Below are 19,991 nucleotides of genomic sequence, written 5' to 3' on the forward strand. Positions count from 1 at the left end.
AATTTTGTTCCTTGATATTTGATTCTTTGAGTTGCTGTTGTAAGTGGAATTTTTTTTCTTGATTTCCTCCTCACATAACTCATTACTAGTGTATAGAAACACTAGTGATTTTTGTGTGTTGATCTTGTATCCCACCAATTTGCTGAACTCATTTATTAGCCTAGTAACTTTGTCATAGATTTTTTGGGGACTTTCTAAATAAAGGATCATGTTATTTACAAATAGGGAAAGTTTTACTTCTCCTTTTCCAATTTGGATACCTTTAATTTCTTTTTCTTGCCTAATTGCTCTACTAAAACTTTTAGTACAATGTTGAATGACAGTGGTGATAGTGGGCATTCTTGTCTTGTTCCTGATCTTATAGAGAAAACTCTGCCTCTCACTGTTGAGTATCATGTTAGCTGTGAGTTTTTCATGTATGTCCTTTATCACATTGAGGACATTTCCTTCAATTCCTACCTTGGGAGTGTTTTCATCAAGAAATGATGCTGGATTTTGTCAAATGTCTTTTCTGCATCAATCAAGATAATCATGAGGTTTTTCCCTTCCAATTTATTAATGTGGTGTATTACATTTATTGATTTTCTTGTTTTGAGCCACCCTTGCATACCTGGAAGGTATCTTGTAGTGTCTTTAGCAGGCTTTGGTATTACAATGATGTTGGCTTTGTAGAATGAGTCAGTGTTCCCTCCTCTTCAGTATGTGGACTAGTTTAAGCAGGATTGGTATTAATTTTTTTTGCAGTGATTGGAAAAATTCACCTGTGACACCATCTAGTCCTGGGCTTTTCTTTGTTGGGAGGTTTTTGATGGCTGATTCAATCTCTTTAATTGTAATTGGTTTGTTGACATCTTTTATTTCTTCTTGAGGCTGTGTAGGTTATTTGAGTGTTTCTAGGATATTGTCTATTTCATCTAAGTTGTCTTCAGTTGGCATACAGTTGTTCATAATATCCTCGTATGATCTTTTATTTCTACAGGGTCCATGGTAATGACCCCCTCTTGTTTCTGATTTTATTTATTTGCATCTTCTCTCTTTTTGTCTTTTTCAGTCTAGCTAAGGGTTTTTCAATTTTATTGATCTTCTCAAAGAACCAACTTTTTGTTTTATTGATTCTTTGTACTGTTTTCTTTTCAATTTCATTTATTTCTGCTCTAATATTTATTATTTCTTTCCTTCTGCTTGCTTTGGGAGTAGTTTGCTGCTCTTTTTCTTTTCCTCCAGGTGTGCTTTTATGTCTTTCATTTTAACTCTTTCTTCCTTTTTAATTTAGGGCTATGAATTTCCCTCTCAGCACTGCCTTTTCTGCATCCCATAAGTTTTGATATGTCACGTTCTTGTTTTCATTCATCTTGAGATATTTACTGATTGCTTTTCCAGTTTCTTCTTTGACCCACTGATTGTTTGAGTGTGTTGTTTAACCTCCATATATTTGCAAATTTTTCGGTTGTCCTGCTGCTACTGTTTTCCGGCTTAATTATGTTATGATCAGAGAATGTGCTTTGTATAATTTCAATCTTTTGAACTTTATTAAGTCCTGTTTTCTGCCTCAGCATATGGTCTATCCTGGAGAATGTTCCATGAGCACTCTAGAAGACTATCTATCCTTCTGTTTGGGGGTTCAGTGTTCTATATGTGTATATCTTTTAAGTCTAGTTCATTTATCATACTATTTGGGTTCTCTATTTCCTTACTGATCCTTCGGTTAGATGTTCTCTCTATTGAAGAGAGTGGGGCATTGAAGTTTCCCAGTATTATTATAGAGACGTCTGTTACTCCCTTCTGTTTTGCCAGTGTTTGCTTCATGTACTTTGGGGCATCCTAGTTAGGTGCATAGAAATTTATGATTATTATTTCTTCTTGGTGAATTGTCCCTTTTATTAATATATAACATCCTTCTTTGACTCTGATAACATTTTTGCATTTAAAGTTTATTTTGTCAGATATTAGTATAGCTACCCTAGTTTTTTTTTCATTACGGCCTGTGTGGAGTATCTTTTTTCCTTCTTTTCCACTTTCAATCTATTTGTGTCTTTGTGTTTAAAATGAGCATCTTGTAAATAGCATATAAATGGATCATATTTTTTTTATCCTTTCTGCAAATATATGCCTTTATTTGGGGAATTAAACCCATTAACCTTTGATGTTATTACTGTAAAAGTAGTACTTACTTTAGTCATTTTTTTCCCCTTTGACTTTTATTTGTCATGTCTATTTTTTTCTCCTTTCATCCTTGTAGTTACCACTGATAATTTTCATACTGTACTCTCCTCCAAGAGTCTCTCTCTTGTCTTTTCTATTCAGCCTGCAGAACTCTCTTTAGTAACTCTCTTTAGTATTTTTGTAGTGTAGAACCCTTGTTAATAAACTCTTTCAGCTTCTGTTTTTCTGTGAATATTTTAAACCCTCCCTTATTGTTGAGGTTCAGCTTTGCCGGATAAATGAGCTCTTGGCAGTTTTTCTCTTTCAGTATCTTAACTATGTCATATCAGTACCTTCTCACCTCCATGGTTTCTAATTAAAAATCAGAACTTAGTCTTATTTGGCTTCCCTTATATGTATTGCTTTTCTTTTGGTCCTTTCACAGTTCTTTCCCTTTGGCATATGGTAGTCTGATTAATATATGTCTTGGAGTGGGTCTTTTCAGATTTATCCTGTTTGTAGTACATTGGGCTTCTTGGATTTGCTTATTTGTCTTTTATAAGAGTTGAGAAATTTTTGCCATTATTTCCTCAAATATTCTTTCTGGCCCTTTTTTCTATTCTCCTGGGACACCCATGATGCATATGTTTGTGCACTTTGTGTTGTCAGTCATTTCCCTGAGACCCTACTCAAATTTTTCCATTCTTTTCTCCATCTGGTCTTTTGTCTGTTTGAATTCAAATACTCTGTATTCTAGCTCACTGGTCCTTTCTTCTGCCTCTTCAAAACTGCTGTTATGTATCTCTAGTGTATTTTTTTTATTTTTAAATAAATTCAAAGTTATAGGAACAGTTGCAAAAATAATACTAACTCCATACACAGAATTCCATCATACCCTTACCCCCTCCCCCGATAGCTCAATCCACCAACTTTAACATGCTGTCACATTGCTATTTCTTTCCCTCCCTCCCTCACTCCCTCCCTCATCTATCATCTGTCATCTTTTGCTCTGTCTTCTGAACATATGAGAGCTAGCTGCACACATCCTTGAACATACACTATAATTCACGTATATACTTCCCATGAACAAGGACATTCTTTTATGCAATCCCGTTAAGCTCAGCTAAGAAGTACAAGAGATTCAACAATGATACAAAGCTTACATTCTATATTTCCTTTACCTTATGTCTCAGCTGTGTCCCTTTGAGCCACCTGTCCTCTATCCTCCAGTCCCATTCGAGTTCATCCTTGGCATTCAATTGTCATCTATTTAGACTTTTTTTTTTTTTTTTCAGTTGTGGAAACATATATACAGCCTAAATCTTCCCATTCCACCCCCTCCCTAGCCTTCCATTAGTGGGATTAATCAACTTTAGAATGTTGTAATGCTCTTTCCCACCATCCGTTACTAGAAATTCCCTTCACCTCAAACAGCCACTCTACACTCATTTTTTAACTCCCATTGTCCCTTCCCCCATTTCTCTTAACCCAAACTCTACATTTCATCTCTATGGTTATATTCTCTGATAATTTCTTTGTGTTTACTGTGGGGCTTAAAATTAACCTCTTAAATCCATATCAATCTTGTTTTTCTTTGATACCACCGTCACTTCAACAGGACACACAAACTATGTTCGTATACTCCTCCATTCCCCCACCTTTATATAGTTGTCTAAAATTACATATTTTACATTGAGTTCAAAACCACTGATTTGTCCTTAGAGTTTGTGTATTTTATATCATGTAGGAAGTAAATAGTGGAGTTACAGTTCAAAAATTATTGAGTTATATTTGTATTCCATTGTGGTTGGAGAATGTTCTTCGAGTATATTCAATTTTTTTTTTTTTTTTTTTTTTTTAATTTCTTGAGGCTTGTTTTATGTCCCAGCTTATGGTCCCTTCTGGAGAAAAACCCATGATCCCTGGAGAAAAATGACTGTCCTGGTGATTTGGGATGTAAGGTACTATATATGTCTGTAAAAATTCTCCATATCTCTTTCTCCTTTCTTTGTTTCTCTGTTGGTAGGGCTCCCTTTAGAATCGGAAGTAGGGCAGGTCTTTTATTGGCAAAGTCTCTCAGCATTTGTTTTTCTGTGAAAAATTTAAGCTGTCCCTCGAATTTAAAGGAGAGTTTTGCTGGATAAAGTATTCTTGGTTGGAAATTTTTCTCTCTCAGAATTTTAAATATGTCATGCCACTGCCTTCTCGCCTCCATGGTGGCCTCTGAGTAGTCACAACTTAGTCTTATGTTGTTTGCTTTGTATGTGGTGAATTGCTTTTCTCTTGCTGCTTTCAGAACTGGCTCCTTCTCTTCAGTATTTGACAGTCTAATCAGAATATTTCTCGGAGTAGGTTTATTTGGATTTATTCTATTTGGAGTTCACTGGGCATTTATGTTTTGTGTATTTATATTGTGTAGAAGGTTGGGGAAGTCAACAATTTCTTTGACTACTCTTTCTAGACCTTTACCCTTCTCTTCCCCTTCTAGGACACCAATGAGTCTTAAGTTTGGACGTTTTATTTTATCTATCGTATCCCTGAGATCCATTTCGATTTTTTTGATTTTTTTCTCCATTCTTTCTTTTGTTCTTTCATTTTCTGTTCTGTGGACTTCTAGGACACTGAGATGTTGTGCAGCTTCCTCTAGTCTTGTATTGTGAATATCCAGTCTTTTTAATTTGGCCAATAGTTTCTTTTATTTCCATAAGATCTTCTATTTTTTTATTTACTCTTGCAATGTCTTCTTTATGCTCTTCTAGGGTCTTCTTTATGTCGCTTATATCCTGGGCCTTGGTCTTCTTGATGTCGTTTAAATCCTTTGCCATGTTTTCGTTCCTTGATTGTAGTTCTTTGATTAATTGTGCCAGGTACTGTGTCTCTTCTGATAACTTGATTTGTGTGTTTGAAGTTGGATTCTCCATATCGTCTGGTTTTATCATATGCATTGAGATTTTCTGTTGTTTTTGGCCTCTTGGCATTTGCTTTGCTTGATAGGGTTCTTTCAAGTTGTAAAAAAAAATACCTATCTAATTTTTCAGAAACACAGTTTGGTGGCGTACACTTTCTCTAACTAACCAGCAGATGGCATCTGTGAGTCACCTATACCCCTCAAGTCAGTTCTCCACCTTGTCCCGGCGGTGTGTGGGGAAATGCTTCTTGTGGGGTTCAGGTAGAGAACTCAGTTTGGGTGTGTTGCTGGAGCCGTCTGCCCTGAATGTGGGGCGTGTGTACGGGTGGCCAGGGAGGAAAGACAGCTTTAATATTCAAATCCCTCAGGTTCCTGGAGATTCAAGGCCACCGCAAGAGTCTAAGCCTTCATTTCATTTCAGCCCCAGACCCTCTCTCTCACTGTCCCACAAACCACCGGACTTGGCGTAGTGTCCCTGGGTTCTCCAAGCGGGTCCCGCTGCCCAGCTGCAATCCTCCAGGGCCTCTGCGGGGGGGAATGCCATGCTACGTCACCAGTGCGTGCTGTCCCTCAAGAGAAGCCCCGGGCCTCCAGGCCGTGCCGGGGTGCTTTCAGCCTGATGCAAAAATGGCCGAGCGGGGTGTCTCAACACCCCCCTCCTCGCACAGTTCCTCCTTTCCAGCTCCGGGACAACTGGCGGGGCTCCGGGCTGTAGGCACAGCCCTGGGCAGTAGTTTATCCAGTCTTCCGGGAAGCGAACTGCTAGTCGCAGGGTTTCTTTCTGCTTCCGGCTCTCCCCTCCGTTCCCCCGGCCCCAAGGGTATCTGCAGTGGGCTATCTTCCAGGCCAGACACTGAGAGGCCGGCCCAGTCCCCTCTTGCTGTGTTTTACTGTGTGGTTTCCACTATCGCAGCTGCAGCCACTCCTGGGTTCCCCCCCCCCCTTTTTTTTCCTTTCAAAGAGCCCGTCGGTCTCCAAGTGCCAGACCCTGGCTTCCCCAGACTGCCACGTGGCTGCGGGTCTTCCAGCCAGCTTACTCACTTGTTTCAGAATGCAGACTCCCGGTTTCACCAAGTATACAGCCCCTGGGAACTAGCAGACCTCATCCAGCTGGCGCATCGCTGTAACCGGTATTCTGGGTCTCCTTCTGGTTTTTATCTAGTGTTTTTCATGGAGGTGTATTTTTTGCCCTGTCTCACCTAGCCACTACCTTAGTTTCTCTCTCTAGTGTATTTTTAATTTCACCTTTTGTGTCTTTCATTCCCATAAGATCTGTTAGTTTTCTTTGTATGCTTTCATGTTTTTCTTTAAGCTCCCCCAGTGTCTTCTTAATATCATTTATCTCTTTAGCCATCTCCTTGAATTGATTTAGATTCGTTTGAACATCTTTGATTAGTTGTTCCAAATTCTGTATCTTCTCCACCTTCTTAATTTGTTCTTTTGACTGGGCCATATCTTCCCAAGTATTAGTATGCCTTGTGATTTTTGCTGATATCTTGTTATCTGATTATCTTGGTGAATTTATTCTGAAGGTTGATTTCTCTGCCTTGTTTAGGATTTTGCTGTTGATTGGGTTTGTATTAAGGCTCTTCTTTGACAGTTGTTTTGTCAATATTTCCCAGCCAAAACAGGTACCAGTATCTGTGCAGGGGGCATAGACCATATGCAAAGGGCCCTGGGAGATGGTTTTTAAAATACTTCAAAAGGAACCTCCCATCCCCTCCCCCATTTTTTCCCTTTCACATCACCAGGCTGCACTTTTCAGCCTGCCCAACAGATGGTGCCCTTTGGCTACCTGTTCCCTGAGCTCTAGGAGAGCAGGCTTGTATGGCTCTTTGCCAGTTTCATCCCAGATGCTGTTCAAACAGTGGTTCCCAGTGACATCTGAACAGGAGAAGCTGAAATTGCAGAGATCCCATGTTCTAACTTCATTGGCAAATACCTGGCTCAGTGTTAGGTTGTACCCCCCTCTGTACTTGGGGCAGAGGTCTTCTGCAGCTGTCCCAGTTCACAGTCACCACCCCCCCCAGGCAAGAATGGGCTGCCCACCACTCTTTCCCTTGAGGGTGGGGTATGGGTCCAGGAGCCGCCGACGGAATTACTTACAGTCTGTGACTACAGTTTCTCAGATTCTTTTCCCTCCACTTTCCTGGATATTGTACTGACCTACCCTGTCTGTGGATCCCCAGAACAGTTGATTCGGACAACTTCTGCTTGGGTACCCACTGCTTTTGAGATAAGTGGATTCTGCTACTCCCTCCCTAATCCTCCATTTTGGAAGCTCCTCCTGGGGAACCTTTTGTATGTAGCATTTCTCAGTGGCTTGGTTCTGCCTTCGGTCTCTGTGGACTTGTGTCTGGATATGCTTGAGGTTCTAACTCACTGCTGTGCCTGGCTTTATAGTCTGTGTCCCTGGTGGGAGGTGAGAGGGATCCAGGCTGCTGTCTCTGAGCAATTCCCCAGCTGCATGGGACTGAGTGTGGGGGATGGAAAAGGACCAGCCTGTTTGGGACAGAAGTTTTCTACCTGATATTTTTCTTTCCTTGATTCAACCTTTGTGGAGTCCTTCTCCAGTCTCTGCCATCCTCCAGAGTTATGAGCAAGTAAGATTTGTCCTTTTATTCACTGAATCTCTGGGAAAGCTTTTTTAGGGGATGTCTTACATCGCCATGTTGGTGACCTCACTACTATTGTAGCTTTTTATCAGTTTTGAAATTGGGTGGTTTGAATCCTCTATCTTTTTCAAGATTGTTTTGGCTCTTCAGGGTCCCTGTATTTCCTCATCAGTTTTAGGCTCAGTGTGCCCATTTCTGTAAAAATGGCAGTTTGAATTTTGATAGAGATTGTTTTGAATCTGAAAATTATTTTAGGGAGTATTGTCATCCTAACAATATTAAGTTTCCTAATCTGTGAACACAGGGTCATTACTTGTTTTTTAGGTTTTCTTTAATTTCTTTCAATAATGTCTAGTTTTCATTGTGCAAGTGTTGCACTTCCTTCATTAAATTTATTCCTATAAAAACTTTATTTTTTGATGCTGTTGTAAATGTTTAATTTCATTTTTGCATTTTTCATTGCTAGTTTATAGAAATACAACTGATTTTTGTATACTGATCTTTTATCCTTCATCCTTACTGATCTCATTTATTAGGTCTAATAACCTTTTTTTTATGGATTCTTTAGGATTATCTCTATATAAGATCCTATCATCTGCAAATAGATACTATTTTATTTCTTCCTTTCAATTCTGAGAGCATTTTCTTTCTTTTTCTATCCTTTTTTGCCCTGTCTATAACCATTTGGTACAATGTTGAATAGAACTGATAAGGGCAGATATCCTTGTCTTGTTCCTGATTTTAGGCAGAAAACTTCAGTCTTTTACCATTAAGTATTGTATTAGCTCTGTATGTTTCGTAGGAGTTCATTATCAGGTTGAAGAATTTCTCTTTGATTCCTAGTTTGTTGAGTGTTTTTATCATGGAAAGGTGTTGAATTTTTTCAAATGTTCTTTCTGCATCTATTGAAGATGATTGTATGCCCCCCCTTTTTACTATTAATTTGGAGTGTTATATTGATTGATTTTCATTCAGAAATGTCTTTCATCACAAAATGGGCTGACAGATTAACATCTTGAGCTAGCATGGTGGGAACCATATGCATAGCTGCTTTTTGCTTTTTTACCTTTTTCTTTGAAATACTTTCAAACTTACAGAACTGTTAAATACGTAATACAAACCCCATATAGAGAACTCCAACTTAACCCTATCTCCCTAGAAACTGATTTCTACCAATTTTAACATTTTGCCAAATTTGCTGTATTATTCTGTTTATCTGTTCATCAGTCTATCAATCCATCTGTCTGTCTTATCTACTTATCAACACTTGAGTGTAAGTTGTATACATCAGGCTCCTTGAACACTTAATACTGCCCTGTACATTTCCTAAGAGCAAGGATATTCATGTATGTAACCACCTTAATAGCAGTTATGAAATTCGAGAAATTTATTGATAAAGTATTTAGTCTATATTCCAATTTTTCATATGTTCCAGAGATGTTATTTTGGGCCTTTTCTCCTCCATTATTAGATCCTGTCCAGGATCATGTATTACATTTAATTGTAATACATGATCCTGTATCCGAAGGTCATTGTCTCTTCAGTTGCTTATTGTTTTTTATTATGAGAAGATGTATACAGCATAAATTTTGCCACTCCCAAGCATGTCATTTAGTGGGATTACTCATATTTACAATGTTACAGTATCCTCTCCACCCTTTATTACTAAACTTTCCCATCTCCCCAAACTGAAACTATACACCTATTATACACTGACTCCCATGCTCCCCTACCCCTTATCCCTGGCATCTGTATGAGCTTGCATGTTCTGATGCTTTTCTTTGTAGTTACCATGGGATTTAAATTTAACATCTTCAATCTGTAACAATCTCGTTTTCTTAGATACCAGGTTAATTTCAACAGTTATATACAAATGACATTCCTGTACTCTTCTATCCCCCTTTATGTAGCTCTTGTCACAATTTGCGTGTTTATACATTATGAGTCCCAAACCAGTGATCTATCATTAAATTTTATGCATTTGCCTTTAGATCTTGTAGGATATGAAAAGTGGTGTTACAAGCCAAAAATAGAATAGTACTGCTGTTTATATTTACCCATGACGTTACCCTTAGCTAGTGTTCCTTATTTTTCATGTGGCTTCTATGTATTTGTCTAGTGTCCTTTCCTTTGAAGCTGCAGAGCTCTTTTTATTATCTCTCGTAGGACTGATATTGTGGTGATGAGCTCCTTCAGCTTTTGTTTATCTAGGAAGGTCTTAATCTCTCCCTCATTTTTTTTTTCTTTTTTATGAAATTTCAGCTGTTCTCCTTATTTTTTTATCTTCATTTTATTGAGATATATTCACATACCATGCAGTCATACAAAACAAATCATACATTCAATTGTTCACAGTCCCATTACATAGGTGTACATTCATCACCTAAATCAATCCCTGACACCTTTGTTAGCAAACACACAAAAATAACAAGAATAATAATTAAAATGAAAAAGAGCAATTAAAGTAAAAAAGAACACTGGGTACCTTTGTCTGTTTGTTTGTTTGCTTGTTTCCTTCCCCTATTTTTCTACTCATCTATCCATAAACTAGACAAAGTGTAGTGTGGTCCTTATGGCTTTCCCAATCCCATTGTCACCCCTCATAAGCTACATTTTTATACAATTGTTTTCGAGATTCATGGGTTCTGGGTTGTAGTTTGATAGTTTCAGGTATCTACCACCAGCCACCCCAATTCATTAGAACCTAAAAAGGGTTGTCTAAATTGTGCATAAGAGTGCCCACCAGAGTGACCTCTCGGCTCCTTTTGGAATCTCTCTGCCACTGAAGCTTATTTCATTTCCTTTCACATCCCCCTTTTGGTCAAGAAGATGTTCTCCATCCCACAATGCCGGGTCTACATTCCTCCCCGGGAGTCATATTCCACGTTGCCAGGGAGATTCACTCCCCTGGGTGTCTGATCCCATGTAGCAGGGAGGGCAGTGATTTTACCTTTCAAGTTGGCTTAGCTAGAGAGACAGGGCCACATCTGAGCAACAAAGAGGCATTCGGGAGGAGGCTCTTAGGCACAATGATAGGGAGGCCTAGCCTCTCCTTTGCAGCAATAGTCTTCCCAAGGGTAAATCCTGTGGTAGAGGGCTCAACCCATCAAACCCCCAGTCCCCTATGTCTGTGGTCATGTTAGCAACCATCGAGGTGGGGTAGGCCAATACCCCTGCATTCTCCACAGGCTCCTCAAGGGGGCTCTATGTATTTTTTTCCCTTGTTTTTTCTTAACTTTTTTTTTTAAATCAACTGTATGAAAAATAAAAAAATAAACAAATTTTAAAAAAGCATACAATAAAAGAACATTTCAAAGAGACCATACCAAGGGAGTAAGAAAAAGACAACTAACCTACTTCCAACATGTTCCTACTCTACCCCAAGAAAGTTACCTAATATAGCAACATTTCTGTGAACTTGTTCCTACTATACCCATCAGAAATTAACAGACCATAGTCATTCCTGGGCATTCCCAGAGTGTTAAATTTACCCACGATAGCTTATCTGTTCTTATTGGATTATTGTTCTCCCTTCCTTGATTGTTCTCTATTGCTAGTTCCCCTACATTCTACATTATAAACCATTTGTTTTACATTTTTTAAAGTTCACATTCATGGTAGCATATAATATTTGTCTTTTTGTGCCTGGCTTATTTTGCTCAGCATTATGTCTTCAAGGTTCATCCATGTTGTCATATGTTTCACGAGATCGTTTCTTCTTACTGCCGTGTAGTATTCCATCATGTGTATATACCACATTTTATTTATCCACTCAGCTGTTGAAGGACATTTGGGTTGTTTCCATCTCTTGGCAATTGTGAATAATGCTGCTGTGAACATTGGCGTGCAGATATCTGTTCGTGTCACTGCCTTCCAATCTTCTGGGTATATACCGAGAAGTGCAATCGCTGGATCTAACGGTAACTCCATATCTAGTTTTCTAAGGAAGTGCCAGACTGACTTCCAGAGTAGCTGAACCATTATACAGTCCCACCAACAATGAATAAGAGTTCCAATTTCTCCACATCTCCTCTAGCATTTGTAGTTTCCTGTTTGTTTACTGGCAGCCATTCTAATTGGTGTGAGACGGTATCTCATTGTGGTCTTAATTTGCATCTCTCTAATAGCTAGTGAAGCTGAACATTTTTTCATGTGTTTCTTGGCCATTTGTATTTCCTCTTCAGAGAACTGTCTTTTCATATCTTTTGCCCATTTTATAATTGGGCTGTCTGTACTATTGTCATTGAGTTGTAGGATTTCTTTATATATGCGAGATATCAGTCTTTTGTCAGATACATGGTTTCCAAAAATTTTTTTCCCATTGAGTTGGCTGCCTCTTTACCTTTTTGACAAATTCCTTTGAGGTACAGAAACTTCTAAGCTTGAGGAGTTCCCATTTATCTATTTTTTCTATTGTTGCTTGTGCTTTAGGTGTAAAGTCTAGGAAGTGACCACCTAACACAAGGTCTTGAAGATGTTTTCCTACATTATCTTCTAGGAGTTTTATGGTACTTTCTTTTATATTGAGATCTTTGGTCCATTTTGAGTTAATTTTTGTGTAGGGGGTGAGGTAGGGGTCCTCTTTCATTCTTTTGGATATGGATATCCAACTCTCCCAGCCCCATTTGTTGAAAAGACCATTATGACCCAGTTCAGTGACTTTGGGGGCCTTATCAAAGATCAGTCAGCCATAGATCTGGGGGTCTATCTCCGAATTCTCAATTCGATTCCATTGATCTATGTTTATCTTTGTGCCAGTACCATGCTGTTTTGACAACTGTGGCTTTATAATAAGCTTCAAAGTCAGGGAGTATAAGTCCTTCCACTTCGTTTTTCTTTTTTAGAGTGTCTTTAGCAGTTCGAGGCATCTTCCCTTTCTAAATAAATTTGATAACTAGCTTTTCCAAGTCTGCAAATTAGGTTGATGGAATTTTGATTGGGATTGCATTGAATCTGTAGATGAGTTTGGGTAAAATTGACACCTTAATGACCTTTAGCCTTCCTATCTATGAACATTGAATATTTTTCCATCTTTTAAGGTCCCCTTCTATTTCTTTTAGTAGAGTTATGTAGTTTTCTTTGTATAGGTCTTTTACTTCTTTGGTTAAGTTTATTCCTAGGTACTTGATTTTTTTAGTTGCTATTGAAAATGGTATGTTTGTCTTGAGTGTCTCTTCAGTTTGTTCATTTCTAGGATATAGAAACATTACTGACTTACGTGCATTAATCTTGTATCCCGCTACTTTGCTAAATTTGTTTATTAGCTCTAGTAGCTGTATCGTCGATTTCTCAGGGTTTTCCAGATATAAGATCATATCATCTGCAAACAATGACAGTTTTACTTCTTCTTTTCCAATTTGGATGCCTTTTATTTCTTTTTCTTGCCGGATTGCCCTGGCTAGCACTTCCAGCACAATGTTGAATAACAGTGGTGATAGTGGGCATTCTTGTCTTGTTCGTGATCTTAGAGGGAAGGCTTTCAGTCTCTCACCATTGAGACTGGCTGTGGGTTTTTCATATATGCTCTTTATCATATTGAGGAAGTTTCCTTCAATTCGTACTTTTTGAAGTGTTTTTATCAAAAACGGATGTTGGATTTTGTCAAATGCTTTTTCAGCATCTATTGAGATGATTATTTGATTTTTCCCTTTCGAATTGTTAATGTGTTGTAATACATTGATTGATTTTCTTATGTTGAACCATCCTTGCATGGTTGGAATGAACCCCACTTGGTCATGGTATATGATTTCTTTAATGTGTCTTTGGATACGATTTGCAAGTATTTTGTTGAGGATTTTTGCATCTATATTCATTAGGGAGATTGGCTGGTACTTTTCCTTTTTTTGTATCGTCTTTGCCTGGTGTTGGTATTACATTGATGTTAGCTTCATAAAATGAGTTAGATTGTGTTCCATTTTCTTCAATGTTTTGAAAGAGTTTAAGTAAGATTGGTGTCAGTTCTTTCCGGAAAGTTTGCTAGAATTCCCCTGTGATGCCATCTGGCCCTGGGCATTTATTTGTGGGAAGATTTTTGATGACTGATTGGATCTCTTTGCTTATGATGGGTTGGGTGAGGTCTTCTATTTCTTCTCTGGTCAGTCTAGTTTGTTCATATGTTTCCAGGAAATTGTCCATTTCCTCTACATTATCCAGTTTGTTGCCATACAGTTGTTCATAGTATCCTCTTATAATTTTTTAAATTTCTTCGGGATCTGCAGTAATGTCACCTTTTTCAGTCATTATTTTGTTTATATGGGTCTTCTATCTTTTTGATTTTGTCATTCTAGCTAGGGGCTTGTCAATCTTGTTGATCTTCAAAGAACCAACTTTTGATGATATTTATCCTCTCTGTTGTTTTTTTGTTCTCTATGTCCTTTATTTCTGCTTTAATCCTTGTTATTTCTTTTCTTCTACTTGGTTTAGAATTGGTTTGCTGTTCATTTTCTTGCTTCTTCAGTTGATCCATTAGTTCTTTGATTTTGGCTCTTTCTTCCTTTTTAATATATGCATTTAGTTGTATAAATTTCCCCCTCAGTACTGCTTTTGCTGCATCCCATAGGTTTTGGTATGTTGTGTTCTCATTTTCATTTGTCTCCATATCTTTAGCAATTTCTCTTGCTATTTCTTCTTTAACCCACTAGTTGTTTAGGAGTGTGTTGTTTAACCTCCAGGTATTTGTGAATTTTCTAAGTCTCTGATGGTTATTGACTTCTAATTGTATTCCATTGTGGTCAGAGAATGTGCTTTGAATAATTTCAATCTTTTTAAATTTATTGAGGCTTGTTTTATGTCCCAGCATATGATCTATTCTGGAGAAAATTCCGTGAGCACTAGAGAAGTATGTGTATCCTGGTGCTTTGGGATGTAATGTTCTATATATATCTGTTAAATGCAATTCATTTATCAGATTGTTTAGGTTTTCAATTTCCTTATTGGTCTTCTGTCTGGTTGATCTATCTATAGGAGAGAGTGATGTGTTGAAGTCTCCCACAATTATTGTGGAAACATCAATTGCTTCGTTTAGTTTTGCCAGTGTTTCTCTCATGTATTTTGTGGCACCATGATAGGATGCATAAACGTTTATGATTGTTATTTCTTCTTGTTGAATTGCCCCTTTTCTTAGTATGTAGTGGCCTTCTTTGTCTCTCAAAACATCCCTGCATTTAAAGTCTATTTTAATTGAGATTAATATTGCTACACTTGCTTTCTTTTGGCTGTAGCTTGCATGAAATATTTTTTTCCATCCTTTCACTTTCAATTTCTGTGTATCCCTGTGCCTAAGATGAGTCTCTTGTATGCAACATACTGACGGTTCATTTTTTAATCCATTCTGCGAATCTGTATCTTTTAATTGGAGAGTTTAATCCATTTGCATTCAACGTTATAACCGTGAAGGCATTTCTTGAATCAGCCATCTTATCCTTTGGTTTATGTTTTTCATATGTATTTTTCCCCTCTCTCTATTAATATCCTTTATTGTACCCATACTGAATCTCTTTAGTACTGAGCCTTTCTCCAAGTCTCTTTCTCCTTTCTTTGTTTCTCTGTCTGTAGTGTTGCTTTTAGTATCTCCAGTAGGGCAGGTCTCTTGTTAGCAAATTCTCTCAGCATTTGTTTGTCTGTGAAAAATTTAAGCTCTCCCTCAAATTTGAAGGAGAGCTTTGCTGGATAAAGTATTCTTGGCTGGAAATTTTTCTCACTCAGAATTTTAAATATATCGTGCCACTGCCTTCTCACCTCCATGGTGCTGCTGAGTAGTCACTACTTAGTCTTATGCTGTTTCCTTTGTATGTGGTGAATTGCTGTTCTCTTGCTGGTTTCAGAACTTGCTCCTTCTCTTCCGTGTTTGACAGTGTGATCAGAATATGTCTCAGAGTGTTTTCATTTGGATTTATTCTGCTTGGAGTTTCCTGGGCATTTATGATTTGTGTATTTATGGTGTTTAGAAGATTTGGGAAGTTTTCCCCAACAATTTCTTTGAATACTCTTCCTAGACCTTTACCCTTTTCTTCCCCTTCTGGAACACCAATGAGACTTATATTCGGACGTTTTATATGAGCTATCATATCCCTGAGGTCTGTTTCGATTTTTTCAATTTTTTTCCTCATTCTTTCTTTTATGCTTTCATTTTCCATTCTGTCATCTTCCAGGTCACTGATTTGTTGTTCAACTTCCTCTAGTCTTGTACTATGAGTGTCCAGAATCATTTTAATTTGGTCAACAGTTTCTTTAATTTCCATAAGATCATCTATTTTTTTATTTAGTCTCGCAATGTCTTCTTTATGCTCTTCTAGGGTCTTCTTGATATCCTTTGTATCCTGTACTATGGTCTCATTGTTCATCTTTAGTTCTTTGAGTAGCTGCTGTAGGTGCTGTGTCTCTTCTGATCTTTTGATTTGGGTGCTTGGGCTTGGGTTATCCATATTATCTGGTTTTTTTATATGCTTTAAAATTTTCTGTTGTTTTTGGCCTCTTGGCATTTGCTTAACTTGATAGGTTTCTTTTAGGATTTGTAGACCAATTGAAGTCCTTATCTCTAATTTATCAGATCTACAGCTTCGTGTAGTACACTTTTTCTAACTAACTAGCAGGTGGCGTCCACAAGCCACCTGTTCTCCACAAGCCAGTTCTCCCCTGCTTTGCCTTTGTGGTGAGTTGGGGAGTGAGTCTTGTGGGGTCCAATTGGTTTACCAGGCTTGCGTGTGTAGTTGGTGTTGCCCGCCCTGTATATGGGGCATGTGTCTGGGCGGTCAGGGAAGGGGAGTGGCTCTAACAATCAAATCTCCCTGGTGTTCCTGGAGTTTTAAAGCTGATGCAATAGTCTAATCCTTCAGTTCAGTCCTGCCACAGTTTGTCTCTGCCGCTGACCCAGAAGTCCTTGGTATTGGCGTATGGCCCCTGAGACTTGCGAGTGGGTCCCTCTTCCAGGCCGTGCACCCCCTGGTCCTCTGTTGAGGGATGACTGGTCTCCCTCATTTTTGAAAGACAGTTTTGCCAGATAAAAAGTTCTTGGATAGCAATTTTTTGGTTTCAGCACTTTAAATATGTTATCCCACCTCCTTCTTGCCTCCATGGTTTCTGGTGAAAAATTGGCACTTAATCTTAATGAGGATTTCTTGTATGTGACATGTTTCTTCTCTCTTCCAGTTTTCAGGATTCTCTTTATCTTGGGCATTTGAGAGTTTGATTATAAAGTGTTGTGGTGCGGTTCTTACCTGTTTGGAGTACATTGAACATCTTGGATGTGTGTATTCATGCTTTTTGTTAAACTTGTGAAGTTTTCAGCCATTATTTCTTTGAATATTCTCTCTGTTCCTATGTCTCCTTCTTTTCCTTCAGGGATTCACTTATTTTGACCCCCAGATACCTCAGGCTCTGTTCTTCTATCTTCTTTCTGCTTTCTGCTTTCTGAGACTGGGTGATCTGAATTGTTTTGTTCAAGTTCACTGACTCTTCTGCCAGCTCCAATCTTCTGTTGAACCCCTCCAGGGAATTTTTAATTTCTGTTACTGTGGTCTTCAGTTCTGTTTGATTCCTTTTCATAATTTCCATCTCTCTGTTGATACTCTGTTTGTGTTTGTCTAGTGTTTTCCTGATTTCCTTTAGTTCCTTGTTTTCCTGTAGCTTTTTAAGCATATTTAGGACTGTTTGTTAAAAGTCTTTGTCTTGTTATATCCTAGGTTTGGTTCTCTTCATTGATGGTTTCTTATGCTTTACTTTTATCATTTTCTTGGTCCATCACTTCCTGTTTTTTTGTTTGTTTTGTGAACTTTTGTTGAAACCTGGACAGTTTGATATTTTAATGTCTTTTTTGCTGGAATTTAGCCTCTGAGGTGTCTGCTTTCTAAGCTTTTATCCAGCTAGTGTTATGACAGAGCTTTCGTTGCTTGGCAGGAACTAACAGAAACAGCCAAAAAAAGGAAAAAAATGAAAACACCTTTCGCAGTCTTTGCTGATTGACCTGTGTGAGAGCTTGGGGCTGCCTGCCCTGATACTTTCTACATATGCATTTTTTTCTTTAGCAATGTTTCATGTGACGCTAGGAATTCCCCCATTTAACCAGAGACAGCTGTACCCTCTTCCTCAGAAAACAATTTCTTCATGGTCCTGGATTCTGTACTGTATATCCTATTTCTAACAATCTCTTTCTCCAAGTAGCCACTTGACTTCTCCCACAGCGTTCAGTAGGAGACTTCTGTGAGCTGACTTCTACATGCAGGACAAATTCTGTGATGCAAGTCCCTCAGGCCAGCGCCAGACAGATTGGCTAGATATACATGTTCCCAGTATATGTCTGAGGGTTACTGTGCTCCTTCTGGAATTGGGACCAGGGATCCTCACTGGGAGCTCAGGCTGGCTCTGTGCCGAGCCAGTGAGAGGTAGGGGATCGGCCAGCCAGAGGGCTAGGAGAGCCTACTGCTTTTGTTTTCCTTCCTTATTAGAAAAGTTGTAGGCTTACAGAACAATCATGTGTAAAATATAGAATGCCCACATACCACCCTATTATAAACACTTTGCATTGATGTAGAACATTTGTTATAATTGATGAAAGCACATTTTTATAATTGTACCGTTAACACTACACAAATAGTGAATCCTTAGTTAAACCATGGATTATAGCTAATAGATTCTATTGCTTTTAAGTAGTTTTTTCTTGAGCAGTGCTGTCCCCATTACCAGTCCTTCAACTGTTTTCTGGAGCTTTGAGAAGGATGTTTCTACCAGATCTTGCTGGTTGTTCAAAGCTTCTGAAGGAGGATAGAGTCTTGAAGTATCTCATTCTGCTTTCTTGGTCTGGCTGGAGCACATAGCTGCTTTTACTAGGGAAAGAGTCTAGCTTCACACCGCCTGACTGGGGTATCTTTTTGGCCTACAGTACTACATCTGGCCTGACATAAACTTGCATCTAGCCCCTGCCTTAAGGTTCTAATGGTTTCTCCCTCTATTCTCTGCTTCTCTGTAAGCTGAGTGGGGCTCAGGGTTGTAGTCAGGGGAACCTGGAGCTTTCCCACTGATGTAGGGGTGTTGACCCCTTAGACCAGACCAGCCTCTTCTCCCAAACCATTGCTTTACTGTTTCAACCAGCTTCTCCCTCTGACTCTGTAGGGAGAGATTAGGATCTGGGGACAAGGCAAGGTAAGAATCTTCATTGTCACATGTATTATTTTTAGTTTTTGGTGTAGGCCCTTGACCATATATGGTTATGCTGCAATACAAGGAAGACAAATTCTTTCTTTTAGTCCCTTCTAACAGCTTAATGAGTCTTGACTGAAAGTTTAAAGATTGGGGCTCCTTAATCATCTGTTCCATCCTCTGAACTAGACTAAAGGGATAAGTTGAAGACTAGCTGGAAATAAAATATCAGGATCAGCTTCCCCAGTCTTTGCTGATGGCTAATAGCTGTCTGGTGTCCAAATTCAGTCACTTATGAAGGTTGCTGCCTACGGACCAAAAGTTTTATGTGGCCCACAATTAGAGAATTTATAATATTTTTCAGTGTTTTTGAAATTGAACCTAATTTACAGAATATAAAACTATTTCAGCTTTGATTCGTTTTCAGGAATATATGATATAAAGGGAGCGTATTGTGTTCTTTAAGTATCACAATTATTTACAGTTTGTTACTATTAGTTTATGAAGGAATGATTTTGTGAAATGGTGAATGTAAAAGTTATCTTGAAAATTTATGTATTTTAGTATATTATGTCCAATGTATAACTATTGTTATGTATTATATATAAAGTTTAAAAAATATATTTTATGTTACAAAATTTGCATAACTTATTATTCTAGGAAACTCAAGAATATACCAGAAATGTTGTTAGATACTGCCTTGAAGCTCTTCAGGACTGGTTTGATGCTATTAACTTCGTAGATGAGGTATGTGTATTTTTTATATAAAAACATTAAAGAAAAAATCTATTAGATTCCATTTAACATTGAAAATAATAAATATCTTTTCATGGGATAAGGGGGAGAAGTCAGAATGAACGTATTATTAGGCTTTAAAAAAGAAGATGGGGAAAGGGGAGACCAATTCCTTGATATTTAGGAGATTCCACAGTGCAATAATCATGTCTGCTTATTTCCTAGAGAAGAAGGTCATATTTTCTTGTTCTATTATTAAATGTATTTACCTCACTATTTCTCTGGAGTGAAAATTAATTTCATTTGAAGAGGCAAAAGTGATAGTGCAAATGCACATAAAGGGTATCACAGCTTTATTAATTGGACAATGTTCTCTATGTCAGACTATGAAAAGATGGGCTTGAGCAAAGGCAGTTGTTATTGATGATGAACTGAGAAGAACTGACATAGGACATACT

General features: G+C 38.2%; 1 protein-coding gene across 4 annotated transcripts in view; it reads left to right on the top strand.

The window, feature by feature from the left end:
- Positions 1-19,991, top strand: part of UBR3 (ubiquitin protein ligase E3 component n-recognin 3) — a 364,711-nt gene that overhangs the window by 163,374 nt on the left and 181,346 nt on the right. For all 4 annotated transcript variants that reach the window (XM_037850484.1, XM_037850488.1, XM_037850485.1 and 1 more), the window contains exon 11: positions 19,459-19,545. In XM_037850484.1, the coding sequence (XP_037706412.1) occupies positions 19,459-19,545 (87 nt within the window). The remainder of the gene's footprint in view (positions 1-19,458; positions 19,546-19,991) is intronic.

Source organism: Choloepus didactylus, chromosome 9 (genome assembly GCF_015220235.1).
Source record: "Choloepus didactylus isolate mChoDid1 chromosome 9, mChoDid1.pri, whole genome shotgun sequence".
Lineage (NCBI taxonomy): Eukaryota > Metazoa > Chordata > Mammalia > Pilosa > Megalonychidae > Choloepus > Choloepus didactylus.